The sequence below is a fragment of the Lactuca virosa genome, chromosome 6 (assembly GCF_052849685.1).
Source record: "Lactuca virosa cultivar CGN04683 chromosome 6, Lactuca_virosa_CGN04683_v6, whole genome shotgun sequence".
NCBI classification, from domain to species: domain Eukaryota; kingdom Viridiplantae; phylum Streptophyta; class Magnoliopsida; order Asterales; family Asteraceae; genus Lactuca; species Lactuca virosa.
This window is the reverse complement of record NC_136431.1, coordinates 115,919,221-115,944,392: the sequence shown is the minus strand read 5'-3', so window position 1 is coordinate 115,944,392 and position 25,172 is coordinate 115,919,221. Positions and strand designations below refer to the sequence as shown.

At 36.5% G+C, this 25,172-nt stretch overlaps 1 protein-coding gene and 1 pseudogene across 1 annotated transcript; both read right to left on the bottom strand.

Moving 5' to 3' along the window:
* Positions 1-5,839: 5,839 nt before the first annotated feature.
* LOC145121877 (uncharacterized) lies at positions 5,840-8,147 on the bottom strand (annotated as a pseudogene).
* A 650-nt stretch (positions 8,148-8,797) lies between these two features.
* LOC145121876 (F-box/kelch-repeat protein At3g06240-like) lies at positions 8,798-9,400 on the bottom strand. The gene has a single exon (XM_079057563.1). The coding sequence runs from the start codon at positions 9,398-9,400 to the stop codon at positions 8,798-8,800; it is 603 nt and encodes a 200-aa protein (XP_078913689.1).
* Positions 9,401-25,172: the final 15,772 nt, after the last annotated feature.

The window sequence follows — 25,172 nt, the reverse complement described above, 5'->3', positions numbered from 1 at the left end:
TTTTTATTTAGAAGACTTACCAAAACCTCAAAAAAAGGGAGAGGGGTTCCTCGTTGCTCTTATATGTCATGCTGCTACACTCCTCCTTCTCCTCCGTCATTTCTCTCCGTCGGACAGTTTCTCTTGAAGTGCCCCATTTCACCACATGCATGACATACTTGAATTTTACTAGCATCGGAAGTTGAAGTGATGTGTTGAGTCGGGGTCCTATGGGAGCGAGCTTCGTCTCCATTTTTAGTCCTTGGACAATTTCTTTTGAAATGTCCAGATTCGCCACAACTATAACAAACCTGACCCATTTTCACATCAAGAGCTTGGGTGATTGATCGTGACGGTGCCCTACAAAAACGAGTGGTGTGTCCTTGTCTGTTGCAGTGCTCACATCACAATTCGCAACACTTTCCTACGTGGTGGAAGTTGCATTTCTTGCAATCTGGTAGATTTCTAGCGTATCGCCGTACTGGCATTGGTGCTGGAGTGGCAGATGTCGTGGCTGCAGAAGTTGCCACAGGTTGTTGTCTCTTGGCAAGTTTCTGAGATAACTTGCGCTCATTTTTGTTCCAGAATTTCCGTTTATTGTTCTTAGGTTTGTGAGTTGGAGTATCATCATGACTAGGACCCTGTTGGTTCCCTTGTGTGTTGCTACGGTTCGAAGTGTTAAAACTGTTTCCATTCCCATTTGGGTTGTTGGTGTTGAATTGTGCCATGACAGTTGTTACGACTGCTGTGACCGCGACCTGGAATGTAGCGGAGTCTATCTGTAGAATTGGTGTCTCACCAGTTGGTTGGTTACCTCCTTGTGAAGACATGGTTCTGTGGCATGACGAGAAACGATTTAGTGAGTAACGATGGTCATCGGTAGTTGTATTTCACGAATTTATATACTTATAAATTTCACGCCTTGGAGGACTACCCTGAATGGTTCTGATAATATTCCTGAGGTGTATTCTATGGGAGTGGGTATTGTACGAGCGTTAATTAAGCTAGATTATACTTGCTTCCGAGAGTGTTGTAATCCGATTCCTATAGTGTTCTGATAACCATCCGTAAAGGAAGTCTATATAAAATAAACTTTTGGATTTGAAGTGACTGTTCATGAATGAATTCCTGTCGAGACGTTTGTGAGATGGCATTTCCCAGATATACGTTTCGAAGATGAAGTAGTGGTATGACTTTGATAGAGTTACTTAGTTTGCATGTTACCTATCTAAGATATATTTTTGATAATGATGATCCTTAACTGAAATAAGATTGTTGTCACTATAGTTGGTATTGTGATTACAAAGAGTTCGGAAAATTTGACCCAGGAGTAGGTCTACAGCATACCAACAGAGGGAAAATTGACAACATAAAGAACTAGTGAAATAGTACTTGCAAGACAGGAATGTCTATAGGCAAAAGAGATACTTAGAGCATAGATATGAAGGCTATTTTTTAAACCAAAAGGAAGGATGAGTAGGGTATTTCCTATCGGCGACGGGCACCCCTCAGATGAATCCTTAATTCGGCCAGCTGACGCTCCACACCAAGCAGGCGTCTCTCGTATACTGATTGGCGTGCTCGGAGCTCTATGACTTCAGCTCGAGTTGCAGCTAGCTCTCGCTGCAGCGCTTCATTGTCTCTCATAGCTCTCCCATGAAAATTTTCAAGGCGATGAACGCGATCCATGCTGGCGCTTGAATCCGCTTCGAGTTCCACAGTTCATTGAAGGGTTGCCACACCCAGCTCAACATTGCGAGCCATTCGGCGTATCAGAATTGGAAGGGCCCTGTCTGCAGGACCTCCTTCGTCCAGATTGTAGAAGTTGCGGTTTCTGTCGTATGGGAGGGGTTGGCCTTGCTCGTGGCTCCACCTATTCAAACTCCTAACCCACATAGGCGTTGGACCTTGGAACTCAAGTCGGTGGTTAGGATTTGGTATTGGGGCCACTTGAGGTAGGTTTTCGACTTCAGGTTCTGAGTCAGCCTCTTCAGGAATTTGTTCTGCGAGGTCATCGTCCAAAGGAATTTCATGATTTTCTTCTGGCTCTTCCTCGAGCCATCCATTATTTCCTTGGTTGGGAAAGTACGGGTCGCCAGGAAGATTTAATCCAGCCATGCTATTTACGCGAGAATAGAGGTGAGAGGGATAGTTAATAAATGTCGAGTATAATAATATTCCTATAGTATTATAATTGTATGCTTGATACTTTGTTGTTATCCTATAGTAATTAAAATACTCCTATAGTATTTTTAATGTTGTATGTTATGTTCTATCGATCTCTTGATGTATATGGTTTGGTAAGTTTTTGGCTTGCTGCAACATCACAGTCACTCCCACACACATGTTGGTCATGTCTCAAATAAATATAATTGATCAGGCTATATTGATCCCAGACATGATTACATAACTATCTAGGTTTAACCGTAGCGTTCAACATCCAAATACTTTTGTTTTGTTCTACTTATGATATTGTTTCTGGTACTTACGGATACTTGTATACTCTTTATAAAATACTTGTATTTTAGAAGTATACTTTTAGTTCAGAGCACTTCGGCCCCTTAGTGTTTATAGTTGTATACCATGTAAGGTTCGGTATACTTAGTTCACTAAAAACAATAGCTCTGTTACCAATCTGTCACACCCCCAAACCGGAACGGCGGAAACGTTTGGGGCGGATGACTTCATGTATAGTATCACAACAATTGTATCATAGTAATCAAATTAAACACAACCATTACATTAAATATATATAATAAGTGTTTACATTAATTTGCTTCGTATTCTTATACATCCAAAAGTATAATAAAAGTAAAAGACGTGACTCTAGGTGCTCTGTCTTCTCAAAAGTCTGTCGAGGTACCTGTCTAATGATTTCCTGAGAATACAAGCAGTTTTGAAAAGAGTATCAGCATAAAGCTGGTGAATTCATAAGCATCTTTTATAATAAAAACATGTTAATGAATCAGTGAAATTGTTTTGTATGTTTCCAAGAAAATCTAATATTTTCTTTAGTAAAAGTGAGGTAGTATTAGTAAAAATGTTTGTATGATTGGATCACTACTAGATGTATTGTATGATAAATTTTGTATGAAAAATCTCTGTATTGAATGTTCTATTTGAAAACCCTGGTTATTACCAGTATGTATAGTAGTTTTACTTCTCATAAAGAAACCATGTATTTGTCCATACTTATGTAAAATAATCATTGTTCATGTATAGTATATTACTACATAAGTAAATCATTGTTATCTATTTGCGAGTTTATGACGATACATTAACTTGATAAGGGGCGAATCGGGCACCAGTATCCTTTATGACTTTGTCACCCGTAGACCTGTCGGTCCTACTGTAGCTAGCAGCAAGGTGCGGGATAGTCAGTCCCGTATAGATCTATACACAAAAATCACGCTCTCCTTCGAGGAGACTCTGGTTCAGAAGGGGTAGTCTTCCACTTGTACATGTAATTGTACCTAAAGACGTGTTTCTCAAGCTAGATTTATGATATTTCATGTAATAATATGAGAAAACCTTTTATTAAATATTATTCATAAAAGATGTGTGTATGTATTTGGATAACCTTGTATTGAATTCCCAAACTATATCTACTATAGTTTGTGTGTTTGTATATGTATAACCTTGTATGAATTCCCAAACTATATCTACTATAGTTTGTGTGTTTGTATATGTATAACCTTGTATAAATTCCCAAACTATACCTATTATAGTTTGTGTGTTTCTATATGTATAACATTGTTTTGGTCTAAAAACTGTGCGGTTAACTTGTAAGTTGCAAACGTCCCTTATGCTCAACATAATACAGAAGGGATAAAATATCTAAATATTTTGTAAAACTGTAGAAACTATGTGTTGTAATGATTGCATTCGTTTTAAGTTTATTGAAATCATTTTGTATAACTTTTATAAAATCATTTATGTTTGGTTTGTATTCCCCCCCTGAAAACATTAAAAACTCGGAAAAATGTAGAGGTATGAACTCACCTCGAGTGAGTGGTTAGTATGAAAGATCGATATGAGATGCCGAATGTCAAGTGAAGCCTCGAACACAATTGGATCCTATTTAACATGTAGTAACACATATAGGAGTCAAATTAGGGTATTTCACTACTAGACATGATAGGAAACCACTTTAGGGACTTGGAAACACTTGAACTAAGTGTCAAAACCATATATGATTGAGTGAGGGAGGTGTACTGCCACCCTAAGGGTGTGTACGACCATGGGGTGTGCGGCCCATGAGTGTACGGACGTACACTCATGAAGAGGTGTGCTTTTGAGGTGTTTCCACGGTTCTAACTAGCACCCAAGAAGTGTTCTAGGTACCAAGCTTAGTTGTAATGCAAGTTTGAGGCCTAAAATGATCATCAAAGTGGGTTTACGGCCCTAAGAGGTGTGTGCGGCCGTACAAGGGGTGTGCGGCCGTTAACCCTTCGTGTTCATGCCAAATTTATCGACTTTAAGGTGAATCAAGGCTAGGACCATGTCTAACTAGAAGATAGGGGTCAAACTCTCACTTTGGAGGGCCTTTAAGGTGTGTACGGCCAACCTTATGACCTTATGAAGGTGTGCGGCCGTACTCCTTCAAAGGATGAAGAACATGATGAAACTTGAAGAGTCAAACTTAAATCAAGAGGTCTTTCAAGTATAACAAGCTAAAGGATGGAATACTTACGTTTTCTGAAGCCTTGGAGCGTTCACGGTTGAAGAAACTTGAGAGAGAATGGAGTGGTGTGCAGCCAAGGGAAGAAAGGAATGAAGGAAGTGAGGTCTACTCATATATATAGGGGTGGGTGACCCACCACCTTGGGTGTGCAGCCATGAGGGGGTGTACGGTCGTACACCCATGTGTACGGCCATACACTCCTCCTAAAGGAGTGTATGGCCCGAAATGCTACATTACGACTTTGATAACTCATCCCTAATCTCAACCTTGGTAGTACTCAAGCTTAGAACACTTAAACGAACCCTTAAACAGTGCTAAAAGATAACAGAAACGAGTTTAACATTGATTGAATTGAATAGTTTAACAAGATAGAAGTTCCGGGTTGTCACAAGAGGTAGCAGGGAATTCTTATTGCAGCTGATGGCGGAGAGTGGGTTGGTGATTACCCTAGGGCAAGCCTAGGATGAGATTAGCGGGGAGAGCAGTAGTAGTGAAAGGGATTATAAAGACTTCATATGAAAATAGTATATATCATGAGAATCTTCCTATATCATGTATTTACAATGTGTCACGGAATTCTATTATAAGGGTTAAATTCTTCCCAATGAAAAGGTGAAATCCTATTAAAGAGGACAACCTCATTTAATCAAACCATTTCGTACTTGTGTAATTTTCTTCCATGAAAGCATTCTCCACCAGAAATAGAGTAATATTCTTTTCTATTCAACTCCTTTAGTTTTTATACTTTGCTTTATTTTACGAAAATGGTCGACATTAGGATTAGGTAACTTCAGAACCAAGTGTTCCATGGTAAGCATGTAAAAACATTTTACATTTGCCCCATACATTGCTCCGTTTGAGCTAGCCAAAGATTTTATAACAATTAAAACAGTATTACATACATTAACGTAACAAAAAAAAATGCAAATCTACAATAATTTTCCTTTTGAAGTTTATTTAATTGCTTGTTTAAAGAAGGTAGATCATAAGACAACTTAGTGCAAAATTAACTATGAAAGTCGAGATTTAAAAAATGAAACATATTCTTTATTTATGGACTTATTTTTAATAAAAAAATCTCCATTGTTTGTTGACTAGGCTGGAAATGAGTGAAGGGCCACTTTTGTTGAAAACCAAGTATACTTGCAGAAAATAAATAGATCACACATAAGAAATTTAAGAAAATGAAGATCTAGAAGATGAAATGACATAAAAATCAAGAACCAGGATGTAGTAACAATATGAAAATGAGAAGATCCTGCATAACAAATTAAGAATCAAAATAGCAACATGCATCAATAATATTAATGCGATTTAAAGAAATACAGAAATCTAAATGAAGGCATACACTTTTATGAGAAAGTCTATCCCAACTTTTCTTGTTAAAAGCTTTCCACAAGATGCTTTAAAAACATCAAACATACGTTTCTGAAATCCATCAAGCACAAGCTTTTGAAATCCATCAAACACAATTTATTAACATAAGATACTAAAAACTATCAGAAGCTATCTTTATGGCAGAGAGAACAAGCAATGCCATATCATCCAAACTGCTTCAACAGCCTCAAACTTTCCACTTGCTCCTAGAACCGAAGGGTCTTGCTTAATCAACTGAGAAATCAAAATGGGAAGTTCAGTGAACAGTCAAAAACGTAAAAGCCTTTGCGGGCCGATGCGCTAAGCGCTAAGCGAAAGCGCTCGCCTAGAGCACATGATGCGCCAAGAATTTTAAAAAAATATAAAAAAGTATGTAAATACTTAAAATATCCAAAAATCATAGTTGCGTAGTATCATATTAGATCCTAAATACTAATAAGTTATAACTAGAGATCGTCTAAACTATCAACATCTTCGTCGTCAACTTGGACGACACCATCTCCTCCTCCATCATCACTATAGATACCGCTATCTTCTTCCACATCTTCATCTACCAAATGTCTATGAGATGGTTGAACGGTTGTTTTTCCCTTATTAACGGCCGATGTTCCGTTTCCATCATTTTGTACTCTTGATGCTCTAGTTCGATAACTAGGCTAATAAGCACCTGAGGCATGAGCTACATCTCTCCAAGTTAAATCTTCACCAACAAATACCGCCTCATCATCACTCTCATCTTCCATTCTTCTCATCAACCACTCGTTGCTTTCATCAATCTCTTGTAGGATAAGGTGATCGTTCTCTTTGTCTTTTGCCCGTCGCTCCAAGGACCGATTGAATTTGACAAATACCATGTCATTCAATCTCTCTTGTGCCAATCTATTTCGTTTCTTTGTATGAAGCTGCAAGTAAGAGAATCAAAGAAAGTAAGAACACAAAGCAGAATTTCTATAAAAAAACAGATTTTTCAGCAATAATAAACAAATTCCAGCAAAAAAAAAAACAGATTTTCTGAAAAAAAAAAAAAAACAGTTTTTCTGTAAAACAATATTTTTTCTGCAAAAAAAACTTTTTTTTCCAAAATTTTCCACTAATAATAAACATATTCCAGCAAAAAAAAACAGTTTTTCTGAAAAAAAGAAAACAGTTTTTGTGTAAAAAAAAACAGTTTTTCTGTAAAAAACTTTTTTTTATATAAAAAACGTTTTCCTGTAAAAAATAGATTAATTTGTAAAAATTAAAAAACATGTAAAAAAAGAATTACATGTTGAAAAACACTCCAATTTCTTTCACAACTTGTAGCACTACAAGTGAGACTAAGAACCTTTATAGCAAATTTTTTTAGATTACGAGTTGAAGATCCATATGCTCCCCACCAATCAGCTATAAAAAACAAAAACAAAAACATAAAGTCAGATTATAAATTAGAATTTAGAAGAAAAAAATATGTTGGAAATTTGAATTTACCTGGTGATTTTGTCTCCCTATGTCTAACAGCCATAGGATTACCAAAGAGTCCTTGTGCATTCCGATATTTGTCCAACTCTTCCGAAATCTTGTCTTGAACTTGTTGCTCGGGAACAAGCCTCATAATGCAATCATACAAACCTTTTTCCACTTCTTCACAAGCTACCCCACTAATATCTTTATAAAAGATTCCCGGGTTCAAGAAGTGTCCCGCCGCATGCAAAGGTCTATGTAATTGACATTCCCACCTACGATCTATAATTTCAAAAGTTGTCTTGTAGTCATCCAGTCTGGAAAAGCTATCACGAATGGCCTCCTTAGCCCTATCCATGGCCTCATAAATGAAGCCCATGGCCGGATATTTTTCTCCATCAACAATCCTAAGAACCGTCACTAGGGGACCCGTCAACTTAAGAGCATAATGCACATTTCTCCAAAACATGTCTTGCATAAAGTAGCTTTTAACTTTTATCCCCCTCCCGTCTGAAGACCACTTAAATGCTTCCCACTCTTTAGAAACCACCATATTCCTCAAATTGGCTCTCTGTTTGTGGATTTGGGCAAGAGTGATGAAAGATGTTGCAAATCTTGTGATAGTCGGCCTATGTAAGTATCTTTGGTTTGTGAACTTTCTCATCATGTTCAGAAGAGGCACATGGCTATATATATACCCAATTGCTAAAATTGACTTTTTTAATGCACTTTTCACCTTTAGAACTTGTTTGTCAATATCTTCCAACATCAAATCTAGGCAATGTGCGGCACATGGTGTCCAATATAGATTTGGTCTTTTAGCTTCCAAAGAGTAAATAATAGTTGCAATTGAAGTACATTGCAAGAATACAAATAAATGAAGGCCAAATGTATATTGGGTGAAGGTAATGAGTCTGTTACACTTCTTATTAGGCTTACGTTTCGTTCTGTCAGTTGTGGCCTAAGTAGAGCAGTGAGGGAAATAAGGTCTTTTTATTGTTAGATCAGTTAGGTAGGCTTAGTTGAGCGGTTAGTGTTAGTAGTTGGTATCTTTGGTCATAACAGAATATAAGTGAATTCGGGAAGAGTTCCTAGCCTCTTGAATGCTAGTAAACTTAAGTATGCTCCATCATCAAAACTTTAAGTATGCTCCATGATCAAAACTTTAAACTATAGATAATGTCCATTTGCAGACCTCATATATTACAAAAGAAAATGAAAGCATCGCATGAGTAAACATGAAGATTGAGCTATGAGGCCAAGATCAACACAGTTTTTTAGGGATGTACAAGAATCATTATAAACATTAATAAGAATTCAGAATCCATATATAATTCCATAGTTTGTATTATATGATAAACAAAATGAACGCACCTTACAACTCTTCTTGCTATTACTCTCTTCTGTCTTTCTCTTTGGACTCCCATTAACATAGGGAGATACAAGACTCTCCATATTGATAGGGGCACAAATATACTCCCTAGTCTTGTAGAACAGCATATCATGACACAATGTTCTCTTGTTAGGAATGTAATGTTCTTGCTCTTTCAAGCATTGTAAAGCTAAGTTCATATCACAGTCCTTTTCAAACATTCCCCACGACAACTTTCCATTGTAGTTCTTCAGCATCCATAAGTTATCATTAAACCCATCACAAGGAAATACGCATAAACAATCTTCCATAATACCTAAATTCATATTTGGGCGGCTAGCAACACCAGATTCATATAGCTCATCATCAGGTTGGGGAATTTTGATAAATTTTTCTTCAGATAGCCGAAACGAAGTAATGACTCTCTTCTTATTTGGGGATGAAGAATCTTTCATAATCCAATGAAGTGCCCCATTGCATAAGATACCAATCCTACTAAGAAACGAATACTTTACATCTCCAATTAGTTTCCAAACATTTGATTTCATACTTAACACTTGAAAACATGTCCAACCAACACGTTTACGGAACCCTAATACAACCTTGTAATCATCCGTAGATGAATCATAGCCAAAACCCCAACATAAATGCTTGGTATCATGAATTTGAGGGTCTTGTAGTGTTTGAACCTATCTAGTTGAGGGATTAGCTACTACAAGTTGAGAAGCAAAAGAAGAGATGCATACAAGTCCATTGGAAGAACCAAGAAGATGACAATCACGGTCATCAAAGAATCTGTCATCAACATCATAAACACGCGACCCGTTGCGATAAGAGACCCTTGACATAACAATCCTCCTATCTATATCATTGTTTTTGTAATCAATTTGGTAACTATAGTTCATATGGAATTTAATGAAACCAGAGTCAGAGATCAATTTTTCCCAAGACTTACACACACTTTTGCATCGGATTAGATCCCTCACATTCAATCTTTTCAATATATTCGGAAGGACATCACCGTGAAGCTCTGCCATCGAAACCCTAGAGTCGACAATCCGAAAGGAAAGAAACCGGGGGGGGGGGGGGTTGTACCTAGACGATAGCGAGAAATTTATTTCTATGGTGTATTTATTAGGGATTTTAGTTATCAACACTCATAAATGCAAAACATGATATGATGAAATTATTAGCACGATATTTTACCATTTAGAGAGATTCATTTACTGAGATGGCTGTTACAAACCTGTCATATATGATTAGTACTTCAATACCCATAAGATCACTAATGCGATCTAGATCATGATCTTTGATAATTGATTTGCTATAACAACTAAAATCAATGTTAATAACATACCTTCTTTCTTGAGTATTTCTCTTGTGCTTCCTTTAAAAAGTCAACTGACATGTATTTATCATGAGTTGGTAGAGGTTGTGGAACAGGGAGACAAATTATACCGCCATCATGAAGAGCCAGGAGGAGAAAGTGAATGTTGGGATAACAATAGAACAAGTTAAGCACTTTAGACAAATGTCAAACAAACTTCAGTGATACTTGTAGAATAAAACTTCTGAAAAAACTTAATTCAAAACTGAACACAATATTTATTAAACTTGTGAAAATTTAATGTGGTTCAGTTGAGATGACCTACGTCCGCGAGCGAACGAGAGAAAGAGGATTTTATTAAACTTCCAAGAACAATTATAATCACACATAAATGTTACATTTCACTTGAGCTTTCAAAAGAAAATAATCTTTCTTGCTTACTAACTGCTCCAAAAGATGTGCACTCAACTTCACAATGATTGCTCTCTTGAAATTACTGTGTACACACAATCACGCAAGGAATAATGAATGAGGATATGAGCCTATTTATAGGCAAGCATGGAAAACCCTAATTCAGATGCGTCTGGCTCATCCATAATTAGCTCAAGAAGGGGATGCCCTAAGTTCCAATCAATCACGGAATGCATGTGGGAGCTTCTAGAACCTTTGACTTCATAAGCATCATCCATGAGCATCATCCATAACCATTGTCTATGATCATCATCCATGACCATCGTCCATGAGCATCGTCGATGAGCATCTTCAACTTATGAGCATCTCCCTTGAGCATCTTCAACATATGACACCTGATGCTCACACGTGATACGTGATCCCTGATGCTCACCCGAGCTTCCATGTGCTCTATTGATCCTAGATGCTCCATGTACCCCGTAGCTCCAAGTGCTCAATGTTGATTCTTGATGCTCACACATATATCTAAGTGTAAGGATGTCAATGGGGGAAAACGGGTAGGGGATTGCATCCCCCGCCCCCGCCCCCAAAATTGCCATGTTTCCCCGCTCCCGCCCCACCCCCCGATTTCCTGAATTACGCCCCGCCCCCGCCCCCAATTGATTTTATGTTGCCTTTTTTTTACGCTAAATGAAGTTCTTTTTGGGCTAAACGTAACTAATTTTTTGGAAAAGAAAATAGTTCTTTATAACAAAATTTTAAATGTTAAAAACAAAAATGCTATGACATCTCAAAAACATTAGAATGGAAACTTAAAAACGTTTTTTTTTTTTGCTGAATTTTGGCAGCTCAACGGGACCCCGTGGGACTTTCAGGACGGGACTACCCACCCCCACCCCTGCCCTGAAGTTAAAACGGGGTTAATTCTACCCTTACCCCCGTCCTTGCCCCCACTTTTTTTAAACAAATACCTCACGTATGGGATCGGTGTCTTACGAGACTTTTTGACATCCCTATCTATGTGTTCCGTTAACATTCCAAATGCCCCAATGAAATATCTAGATGCTCCATTGAATTTGATCAAGTGTTCACACCCTAACAGTGAACTGCTTCTTGTGGCCTACATAGAAGAAGTTAGGAAAGGATATGGATGGTTACATGATTTGAGATATTCGAACCACATGAGTGGAGATTGATCATGGTTCTCAAATTCACACGACCATAGTTAAGAAGGGAACATGTTTTCTAGTGAAGTGTCTAAGATATAACATAGGTTTGAAATCGACTTGATGAATTTAAGGAAACATGTAAGGAAAAGGGAATAGAAATACAACTTACGTACAAATGCTTACATGGACTAGCAAAATGGAATATCTAAACGAAAAAAAAAACGATCATTATTAAAATGGCTAGGAGTTGTTTTATTTAACGATGAATGCCAAATAGATTTTGGGAATAAGTAAACAACTAATAAACTATTTTATGGATAGATCTACCAATATAACTTTGATTGATATCAATCCTGAAAAAGCGTGGAGTAGTAATCGCCCCTATGTTTCATATTTATGTGTATTTGGTTGTTTAACAAATGTTCATGTACCACAATAGAGAATGAAGCTCCATGACAGGAGCGTGGATCTAAGGCCTATAATTTGCTCAATCCCAATATTAACAAAATAAAAATTACAATGAATGTCATTTTTGTATGAAGATAAAGGATAGTGTTTTAGCAAATCACATAGTAGAGAATGTCGTCAGTAAGAACAATACCGATGAGGATGACAACACCAACGAAGAAGATGAACGGTTGAGGATGATATACATCATGGGAGATTTATAATAAGAAATGGGTAGAATTCCTATAATTCGAGAAACAAGAATGTCTCCATATGGGGCAGTAGTTCGCGTGGAAGATTAAACATGTCCTCAAATTTTGCGATAAGGGCCTTGACGGCCTCGGAACCCTCACTTGATTCAGTGACCTCCGATGCTAACCAGTTCGGTGATACTATAAACGCATCTAGTTCATAATGTAATAACGACATGAAGAATGATTTGAAAGAGACCGGATTCTTAGACAAGCTCGGATCTCCTACCTGTGTAACACTCCGTTCCCCTTCCATACTATCATTGTAAGATCTTTCGAATTTACAATCATATCCCCCATGTTTGCATCCATTTAATACCTAATATTACATCAGTGACCTAACTCTAGAGGGAAGAAATCATCTACGACTAGTAGATCGTGAAACACGAGAATCATTTTTTTACCAGTAGTTCATGCAATGCCTTGTGAGACAAAGTTATCTGCCATCAATTAGTACCATTATTTCAAGACCGCCCATGTTTTTGTGTAGTTTCATAATCTATGGGGGCGTTAACACTATAACCGAGTTTAATGTGACTTTTATTGTATCTAAGTGAGCATGATCCTAGTTTGTATTAGACGGTTCTTCCTGATCCTCTTCTTCATCTTCGTCTCTCAGTACACAACTTGATGGCCTGGTGCGAACTTGGCATCGCATTTGAAGCATAACCCTTTTGCCCTTTAGCTGTGAGTTCATCCTTTGAAAATCTTTCGAACGTCCTCAGCTATCCCCATGCACCTCTAAATTTCCTATAGGAGGTTACCATATCTCTATATGTTGATCGGAATGACCAACCCCCGATCATGCCCCTCTCCCATCAACACGGTTCTCGTTACCGCCAATCGCATTGTGCGGGTCAATCCCTAGGGTTGTATGACCCTCACCGAAGATCTGAGTTTTGATTTTATCTTCTTGATGGAAGTTCCTTCCAATACCGGTTTCCAATGCTTCGTATTGCTTCCACAACCCATTGGTGTTGTTGTTGATCGGAATGGCCCACCCCTATCGTACCCCTCTTCCATCGACACAGTTCTCATTACCTCCAATCGCATTGTGTGGGTAAGTTCCTAGGGTTGTATGATCCTCACCAACGACTGAGTTGTTGTATGATCCTCAGAGTTCCGATTTTAGCTGGTTGATGGAAGTTCCTTCCAAGACCTATTCCGACAGCCCCCGTAGTTAGACCCACCATTTTCCCAAAATTTCTAACGTAATCGTGGGATGTCCCCTCCTTTCGGATAGCTATGACTTGCTCATATCGGCTACCCTCATACTATAGCTGGAATGATCAAGGAGATACCGTTTCAGTCCTCTTCATTATCAAAATGGTGACGTGTCCTCACTCCAACGATACCAAGGCTGCTCCATCCATATATAAGGTTGCAGCCTTGAGTTGTTCGACTTCCTTGATGCCTTGAATCTATTAAAAGAACTCTCAATGTGGTAGACTTACACACACATACATCTTCTCCTTCAAATAAGGACCTTTTTTGCTTTATGTACTTGAGCCCCTTCGAACCAACTTTTTCTTTCATCCTATTCTTATGCGATTCCCATTTTGCACCTTCGCCTTCTTGCTTTTTCCCAACCCGATTCGTTGTCAGATAATGGAAACCCCATATCATCGTAGAGACGGTCTTTCGTCGTGTGTCGCTCGCATTCTTCCTTGGTGGGCAAGTTACCAACCTTCGTGGTTAAGTGGTTATGGCCCGGAGGAGTTGTGTAATCTTCTAGTTGTGTTGTTTCTATTTTTCCTCGACTTCACCTCTAAATTTTATGATCTCTACTTCCAATTTGTTGATTTTCTTCAATCCCATGGTTCGCTTTCTTGGTGCTCTGATGCTAGTTAAAATGAACCAGGTAGAATTACTATAATTCTAGAAACAAGAAGGTCTCTGGAAGTCTTAGACTCAAATGAAATTTCTCATTATTCATCAAAATAACACATGAACCTATAAATACCAATTTGCCAAGAAACCTAATCCAAATCTAACCCCTATTTAGATGATAAAAAGATAAATCTCCCTATTAATTAATTCACTTGTTTCTAGGATGCTTATAGACAGTGGCGATGTTACATAGGTTGAAGGTGGGTCACTTGACCTACTTTTTTTTTTATTTTTTTTATAATAGCTTATATATAATTAAAAAAATGTGACCTACCTAAAAACAATTAACTGAACTACTTAATAGTATTGGAAAAAGATATACAACTCAGATTTTTAAAGCCTGTATTCTATACTTTAATAGCCCAAAAAGTTAAAATATAAGTCAATATATATAGTCCAATATAAAGTTAAATAGCCCAATATAAAATTAAATTAAAAACAAAATAAAAAATAAAATAAACGTGAGTGACTACTTGGAGGGGCAGCGGCTCAATAGGAACTCCTAGGGCAAGACTCTAATTCCATCGATTTATTAGTCATCAAAGATCTATAATTCATAATTCACAAATCACAATTCCACTGAATGTAATTTTTATTATTATATATTTTTTTAAACTTATTGCTTCACTGGATCATTGTTCATTTATTCTAATATAATTGATATTAAATGTTTGTTAATAATGAATTGTGAATATAAGACTATCGATTCCAGAGTCGGGTTTTTTTTTCTTACTAATAGTGAATATTGAAGGGTGATTTATGAATTCTTCAATGATTTAACAACATAAATTTTGATTGTTCCATGATTGTATACTATGTTTTTTTATTTGTCACAATATGAATTGATTATTTGATTGTAGTTCATTTGTTTGATTATTTGATATTTTGAGTGTTGTTTGTAAAATAAAATTGTGAAATAAGAAATCTCATAGCTAACGAAATAAGAAATATCATACCAAAAACAAAATCATTGTTTCATTGATAATTCCTTATTTCTTTGCTTTGATTGTTGATTTGTGACTTGGTGTTTGTTTCAGAAATTAGGATAAAAAAATTGTCTTTATTCAACTTTTTTTTAAAGAATGATAAAAAATAGTAAAAAAGGATAATGAGGAACATAAGCATATAAAAGTTGATTTAAGTTCACTATGTTGAATTATGAAAATCTATATCAAGATATAAGAGCACATCCCGGTACAATTATAAGAACTTCAAATCTTTTTTTGCTTATACGATCCGATTCGATCTTGACGCACAACTATTTTTTTTCTTGTCGTTTAATTTAAAAAGTGAATCATGTTGTTTTATGTTCTAAACTCGCCACTGCTTATAGACTTGTCCAAATTTGCAAGACGTACCATGTTATTGAAGCTAATACTATAAGCAACGAATCGGACAACCTCCTACATGGATGAGTGATTATGACTCGGGTAATGAACCGGAAGATGTTTGAGAAAACATGACCGTGGCATAAAATTCTGATCCAAATTCATACAATGAAGTTGTTAAAATGAAGCATTTGAGAATTGCCGTGACAGATGAGATCAAGCCCATTAAGAAGACCATTAATGTAGCTTAGTTGGGCTGCCAAAATGAGCTAAAAGTAGTGAATCTATAAGACCAAGCTGAGGCATAAGGCCTTACTAGTTGCAAAAAGAGACTCATAGAGGTATGGAGTTGATTATTTTGAAGTTTATGCACTTCGTGTGGAAACAGTAGGAACTACTATGGGATTGGATTCTCAAAAAAGGTGGAATATCTACCAGCTAGAAGTCAAATCTCTGTTTCTAGATAGAAAGCTGAATGAAGATGTGTACGTTGAGGCTTGAGCAACCACAAGGGTTCGAAGTAAAGGCTTAAGAGAAGAAAGTGTACAAAGTACATAACGTACTCTATAGGTTTTCGGGCTATTCGGTCTCATATATCACTACATATACACCAGGTAAAGAGGGGATTGATTATTATAATTTTTACAGTGCACTTGAAAGAATTTAAAATGCAACATAATCCAATCCGAAACATAAATGGAATTACCTGAATTGGTGACAAATTTGAAGAGGCGGAATAAAACCGATCTAACGTGTATCACCCGTGGATGAATGAAGGGGTGTTTGGATGTGCATATTCAGACCACATAAACATACGGAGGGAACTCCTGTCATGTTGCAGTTAATTCAATAAATAAGCGCCTCCAATTCCCCCCTGGGCGTTAATAACCATCTTTAAATCGAAGATGCATGGCTCAGAAATCAATGGCGTGAAGGTAACTTTGTGTATCCAACGTAAGTGGGTGCGGATTTTCATCAAACACTTATCCTGCAGTTCAGTGGAATCCATAACATATAGCATCTGGATGAGCATAACGTCAAGGTAACTTTGTGTAGTTTGTAATGCCGAGCCTCGGATTTCAACCATAAATAGGGTTTGAAATTACTCACGAGTCGCACATAAACATCAACATCGCTCCCCGAGATAGGAGAATATCTATATTTCTTCAAAGGTGATCATATACCCTTCCTTTTTCTAAATTTCTTCGTGACCCATATATTATTAATTTTAATATATTATTGTTATTATTATTAAATTATTAATATTAATATTATTGTTACTATCATTATTATTAATATATTATTATTAAAAGGTTTTTATTAATTATATATGAACGGATTGAAAAGTTGTTGGTTTTGTTTTACATCATGTTTTAGAACAGAAAAAAATAAAACAATAACTAGATCAATCTGACACTAACACACAAACAAAAAAAAAAAAAAAAAAAAAAAAAAAAAAAAAAAAACCTATTATGGCTATCAATTTTGTCATGGTTGCGGATTACTTTGTGCACACGAATTTATAAATTTATTCTAATGTAGGTCAATTGATAACTTTGGAATTAATTGAAATTTTTTGGAGGAACCTTGATTAATCATCGACGATGAAGAACTACAATTTGTGAAGATAGGAAGTAAGGTTATATTTCAAAACTAAGGGGTATTTTTACGTCATCATCAACTATGGTTGTTTATCTGGTTGTTCATAAAAATACATGTAGATGTTCAAAGTTCAGCATAAAATGGTCATATTAATAGCTCTGCTAGTGAGTTCCTCCAAAATACCACACATCATAATATACATACAATGCATGTACATCGGGCTCACAGTCACAAAGACTAGAGTGCCCTGGGCCCACAACCACAAAGATTGGATTGCCCTCGGGTATGTTGGCCTAGCGCCTCAACCCAACCACTTACATTAGCCTCTGTGCCTACAACTTAGAGTCGGCCCGCACCTAGTATCTTGGCCTACAACATGAAGTAGGACTGCCTCAACCTAACACACCATGATTTGTCGAAATATATGATCAAACAAGAAATCAAGTAAACAAGTAAGCACAAACAACTATCTACATAAATATACATGTCGAACAGTTCATTACCGCCTACTAGGCCCCTCCCAGCACACTATGCCACTACCGGAAAATCTCCAAGGAATACATAGCTATGTCAGATTTGGAATCTATGTTGCTGGAATTGATTGATAAGTGTATGATTTAAAAATAGTATACGATTAGGATCATGTAGTCCTAAAAGGACTGATTTGGCCTTATTTCCTGTGTATTGTCTGGTTGTGGGCTTAGGGTAGAATCATTCATTCGACAGTCTATGTGATCCCGTTTTGTGTATAATTTGTATGCATAAGGCAACCAACATTGTTGATAGAAGTTCCTAGCATCATAGAAGCAATTTAGTTGAAGGATGCCTTTTTATGTTTTGTGGCCTATAGAGTGTTACTGCCATAATGTTGCTTGCTTTATGCTTTGTGTGGCCCATATTGATGTGAGCTAACTATTAAATGAATATGTTAAGTTACATGCTGCAAAGGTGAAATAGTTCTAGAATGATTGATTTGGCCTATTTTGTAGCTCTTGTTTGAGTCTAACCGTTGTAGGGTTGGGTATTTTATTTGAAATATTATTTGAGTTTTGTTAAAGGTAACTGTATTCATGAAGTAGTTAGCTGATATTAGTAGGGGGTTTTCAACAACTGATGGCAGGGTGAGGTGGGAATCCTAAGAAGGACTAGGAAGTACTTCAAAGGAATTGGTGTGTTGTTTTGCGGTGTGTATTTGTTTGAAAGAGGGTATATGTGATTGAATCAGGTGGTAGTGGATATGAGTAGTTACTTAGAGGATCCAGAAAGATTCTTGAAGAAAGTACGGATATGTGTCGAAGTTAGTATTCGGCTCGTATTACTGAAAGTACAGGACTCGTAGTCAAATCGAGGAGGACTTTGGGGATTCTAAGGAGTTGATGGAGGGTACATTATATGGTTTGGCACCATGATTCATTGCAATGTATTCCCGCCTTATTCGGTTTAACGGTTACAGTTGTTTAGACTGGGGATGGGTCTGGTGATTGCTTGGGCCTTAGTGGTTATGTCAGTCTGAGTTTGAATGGTGCATACCTAGATGAGTTAATTGATTTTGAGGTCTCGAGGGCCTTGCTCGAGGTAGTAGCAGTTGAGTCGCGGGACTAAAGAAGGAACCGATTGTGATGAATGGCTCGAGGATTGTAGTCGCAGGCTGAATAATTGGCAGATGGATTGGGATGTCACTATTTTCGACAGGGGTTATGTACTTCCAGTTTTCCGCGTTTGGAGGAAAGAGAGATCAGACATTTGATTTTCATAGTTGGGGTGTAGACCCAACATGAGTCTAGATTATTGCGGTTTTCTTTGGCGACATGTATAGAAGTGTGGGAATGAACAAAAGGATACTTGTGTTATAGTTGCCTAGAGATGAGGTCAAGGGTTTGTTTTCTTCGGATATAGTTAGTTTAGGTGCTAGTTGACTGTTTTAGGAAGCAGGGAAGTGAATCGGGAACGAAAAACTTTTGTTGTCCCATGTGTATCCTACCTATGAGAATGATGCCTCTTGAATTTATGAATGATTCCCACGATGAATTGATGGTTGGGGATTTATAAGCAAGGTGTGTGCTAGTCCATTCGTTTGTAGATAGAGAATCAGTGTTATGAATGGACTTTCAGAATTATTGCTAGTGCGTCTACATGAGATTCTTAATGTTAGAGGCAGTTATGATTAGGGAGTTTCCGAGGTCCCCATCTGAGATTTGGAATCTCTTTGAATTTGATGATCTTCATCTGGAAGATCATCTTGCATTGTGTAATATATTCCAAAGGTATGGGATGATATATATATATATATATATATATATATATATATATATATATATATATATATATATATATATATATATATATATATATAGGGTAAGGATCAAATGAGAACACCTAAAATGTTGAGAACGCGAGAACAGTTATGGACCAATCATTTTATAGGGGTATATTAGTAACTGCGTATTTAATTTAAATTATAACAAATCTTAATCTCCTAAATTTTAGCAATATTAATTACAGTTACTTAAAATAACAGATTAACCAATATTTATTTTATTATTTTATTAATATATGACAAAAAAAATTTTATTAATTTTTTGTTAAAAAGTCGTTTTTTATAATTTATCATTCATCAGATATTATTAATTATAAATGAGTAAAACATGTTTGTAATTATAAAACTATAAAGTTGTAATCATAAATGAAGAAAACACAATTTAAAGATTGAGTTTTATTCAATAAAAAAAAATAAATAAAAAAAATAAAAAATAAAACTCGACTTATTATTAAACTTTGTTATATTCATAAATAGAATTTCTAAAGATCGAGTTTATACAATTATATACTTATATTCATAAATGAATATGCCAAATACTAGTTTCATACATTTATACATGATTATATTCAACAATGATTAACTCACTCCAAAGGAATATATTCATAAATGAATATGCAAATACTAGTTTCATACATTTATACATGATTATATTCAACAATGATTAAACCACTCCAAAGGAAAAACAAATATTGAAAAATTCATCCATATGCCGACCATTTTCTTGAGTCGGTTGTAACCTCCTTCTTCTACTTGGATCAAATGGTTGCTTATGTGACGAGCACCAACGATACCTAAAAAGTCATATCATTTCTTTTTCTTTGATAAATACCTACAAAATGCCAATAACATGTAAATACAATAAAAAGATCAATAAAATATTAAAATGAATGATTAGTAGCAAAATCATGTGGTGTTATAATCATAAATGATATGATTATAATCGATTTTCTAATCATTTATATTGCTGATAGTTATAATTATAAATGATTAGTATCGGTGTCTTCTAATGATATGTACAACCATGTTTATAATCATAAATGATTATAACTTTATAACAATCATCAATCGTATAACTTTATAACAATCATCAACTGTCTTTTACAAACAAATCAATTCCTTTTAGTTCATCTTCATAATCATATATGCATCAGTTAATACCTGAGAACAAAGCAACACAATATCAGCAAATCGCAAAAGAACCTTTGGGGGACTTGTCTTCCTGATGCCTGCTTCAACCATTCCATCCAATGATTCACTATCATGAAGTTTGGAAGAAGCCCAATGCACTAGCGAACTCTCGTCTCTCAGTGGATCTCTATTTTTTCAAAAAAAAAAAAAAAACAAACAGATCTCATCGGAAAAAGACGAAGATGAATGTAACATACCCATCGAACGGCTTCCTTCCGGTCAAAATCTCCAAAAGCAGCACTCCAAACGCATAAATTTCGTCCTTTTGGTTACCAGTTCCATGTTTCGAGTGTTCATAAGAAATTCGACCGGTATACGTCTCTGAAGCCTAATTAAATCATCATCATCATCATTAAGCACCACAATCAGAAGAATAAAAAAAGGAGAAGAATTGTCTTGGGAGCCAGAAACATGTACCTGAGCTCTAGCACTACTAATTGTTAGGGGCTTCAACTCTAACACCACTGTTATCCCCTCGCCCTTTTCGATCTCACTCTGAATCCCCCTCGTGCTCTCTCCTATGTTTGCCCATTTAAGAGAAAATGAACTCTATTGTTGTTGAAATCGTGAAGATCCAAAGAGGGAAGCAACCGTGTAAATGACCACGTTTAGACTAAGGAGGAGGCTCGATGGTGGCTATACGATGGTCGACGATGGAGGATGGCGGAAGACGATGAACGAAAACAGTGGTGCAGAAGGTGGGGTGTGCGGCCGGTTTTTTCAAAATAAATAGATTAGGGTTTTCTAGTTAAGTAGAGAGAGAGAGATAGAGAAATTATAGGAATTTCTATTTAATTAAATTATATGCATTTCCTATTGTACCCTTCTTTCCATTTCAAAGTTACATATTTAGCACATTAGTTTTATAAATATTCATAAATGATCCAGTTAATAATAGCCATAGATCTAATTATTTACAAGGTTGTGATCTGTTCTCGCGTTCTCAACCTTTTAGGTGTTCTCATTTGATCCTACTCCTAAGTGGGAGAGAATTGGGTATTCAGCTTCGAGGATCATCGATTTGTTAGAGTTTATGGTTTTAGAAGAATGGGTCACAAATATCTGCGGTTCGGGTATGCGAGTTTTTGGTTCAAGATTTGGTGAAAACGGGGTGCAGGGAAAGTTGCCATCAGATGTATGTGCTCAGGAATGCATGAGTTTGTTGGGGGTCAGAAATGGCATCGACCAAGTCCTCGCACGATGGCCTGGAGTGTCACAATCGAATGCCTGCTCCTGGAGGGATGAATGTGCTATATGGGTAAGGTTGCACCCTTTCTAAGACCAATTGGTTTTAGATCAACCGGTAGCGATGATGTTCAACAAGTGGTATCAGAGCCAGTGGCGAGGGTTCGATTCTCTCAGGGAGCAATTTCTGAGGGGGGGATTGTTGGGGATCATGTCACACCCCCAAACCAAGGATGGCGGAAACGTCTGGGGGTGGAGGACTTCATGTAAAGTATCACAACAACGAGTTTAATAGTGCTCAAAGTAAATACAACCATCATAAATATAATTGAAAAGGTTACACCATAGTATATGTTTACATGTTTCAAAATCAATTACATTATGATGACAAAATGAACTGTTTGACGATTTAACGTCCCATCCTCAAAATGTTGTTGATTTCCTGTTTCACTGATTTCCTGAGAATACAAGTAGTTTTGAAAAAGTGTCAACAATTAAGTTGGTGAGTTCATAAGAATTTTATTTGAGAAAGAAGCTGTTTTCTTTGTAAAAGCGATAGAGTATGATTCCAGAAAATTGAATATTTTCTTTGTTAAGTGTAAAATGAATGCTCCTATGTTATGCGATAATGAACCCTAGAAAGACCTGTAGGTTCCTTCTATAATCACCCAGCGTATATAAGTTATATAAATTTAAGTTAAATAAACCGTTGAATATAATGGGTCTGTCCTAGGTCCACAACCAAACAAGGAACAGGAGATAAGGCGGGCCCACCAATTCTAAGTCGATTTCAATTCAATTTTATATAACTCTAACATGTACACTTAGCAATTATAGATGAAAACTAACAATTCTAATGATTTGTAGTTTTAATACCATAAAACCATTTTGTGTAAACCCGGTATTTTGTATTCGTACCCCGTTTATATGAAAACCCGGTACTTTGTAATGTACCCCTTTTTGTGTAAACCCGGTACTTTGTAATGTATCCCTTTTTGTGTAAACCCGGTACTTTGTAATGTACCCCTTTTTGTGTAAACCCGGTACTTTGTAATGTATCCCTTTTTGTGTAAACCCGGTACTTTGTATTTGTTCCCTGTTAATGAAAGTCCTTTGTAATGAGTTCGAAATGTAAATGAAACATAAACTATACCTATTATAGTTTATCAAAATGTTTGTAATGTATATGCAACCTAACTATACCTATTATAGTTTATCAAAATGTTTGTAATGTATATGCAACCTAACTATACCTATTATAGTTTAGCATGTTTATTTGTGGTGTATAAGAACCCTTTTCTATGTAAGTCGAATGTATAGCAAAAATATAACTATGTTTATCATGCCTTGTTTTGTACTATTGGTAATGATGGAGGATTCTTACAATTCAGTGAGTATTTTCTGTTATATAATTATACCACAACAAGAAACTCATGTAAAATATGAAATTCTCAAAGATTAACACTTTGCTCAACATGTTACAAAGTGTGATGAAAGTTATAAGGTGTTAACTAGTCTTTGACCTTTCTACTCTGTTTTAGAAAAATCATAGAAAAATCATACGAAGTCGAAAACTAAATCCGTAAATTCTGAGAGTTCGTGAATTGTGTCTAGTTTATTCATAATTTTTATTATGATTTTTAGAAGTCTTTAACTTGTGAGAAAACGTTCATATTCACAGACTGGTCCGAATTCATTTCTGAAATGATAGGCAGTTTTGTAAAAATCACCATAAATCGTAGAAAAAACGTATGGAGATGTGAAAGTAGTCATTGTAAAGGTATGAACCTAAACTATTTTCATATTAAACAGTTTTGAAAGATATTAAGTTTAAGATAGTCAAAACAGTCCGTGAATAAGACTCAACTTTTCTGATGAAAGCTGTTGTTTGAGTTTAGTTAAGTTTTTGGTGTTTTAACTTGTATTCCCCCCCCCCCCTAAAACTTGAAGAAAACATGAAAATGTAGGGGTATGAACTCACCTTTTGTGATTTCAGTGGATGGATGTTGAGGAAAGGAAGTGTTCAACTCAAGAACACTTAGAAGATTGCTTGAAGATTCGAAGTTCTAACACAAATATGATGAAGTTTGTGTAAGAAACCTATGATTTGAGTAGAAAGGAGTGAAATAATCATATGGATGATGATAATACTTACCAAAAGTAGAAGAAAATCTTGGAGAATAGCCTTGAAACTCGAAATTTAGAGAGAGAAAATGAGAGAGAATGAAGTTTGTTCTTTGGTGGAAAATGAGAGAAATGTGAGGAGAGAGGGGAGTTTTCCAGCCTTTGATCAAGGATGTGGCTGGAAAAATGATGGAAAGAGTACAATGAAAGGACTAGGTATGGTGGAAGGACAAGGGCTGGTCATGGAGTGGGCATGGGTGGTTGCTTGTGTCATACACTAAAGTAAAGTCAACACTCCACCAATAATATCCCACCCACTCTTCTTGGATAAGGATTATACCCCAAAAACGTGATTAATTATGAAATATGGGGTTCTATATGTTAAAATATGATTTTGGGTGAAAATCCCGCGTTAAAATCATGTAAAACTGGCCTAAAATGAAGTCGTAGTCGAAAACCGGGTGAATTTGGCCTATCTGCGAGACTTCTCGGTACTGGGCCGAGGTTCGGTCCCTACTGCTGTTGGGCCCGAAGGTGAAATGGGCCGAAATGGAGCGAAGGTGGTCAGGAGCGAAATGGGGCGAAGGAGAAAGGAAGGTTCGGTCCGAAGGGAGGTTCGGTTCGGTTCGGTTCGCATGGTTTCGGTTCTTCAGCAGTTCGGTCCCTATAGGGACCTTCGGTTCTAAGCACTTTCGGTCCAAGAGGGTTCGCTTCCTAAAGGGAGGCTTCGGTCTATTAAGGCTGTTTTACCAAATATTACCACGTTTCAAGCGGTTTTTGACCCGGTTAAGGGTCGGGATGACCCGAAAGACTATAAAAAGTTAAAGGAACTTTTGAGAGAGATTTGGAAGAGATTTGGGAGAGATTTTTAATAGAGAGAGATAGAGTGAAAGAGATTGGGAGAGGCTTCTTTTGTGACCTTTTTGAGTGTCCGGCTTCGCAACGCAAGGTTTGTACATCCCGTTAAGTCTCGATATGATTGTTATATGCCCCCGAGGGTTAATGAATAATGTTTTATCGAGTAGTTTCATCACTTTCCCTAATTAGGGTTTAGACTTTCCGAACACGTGAAAACTCT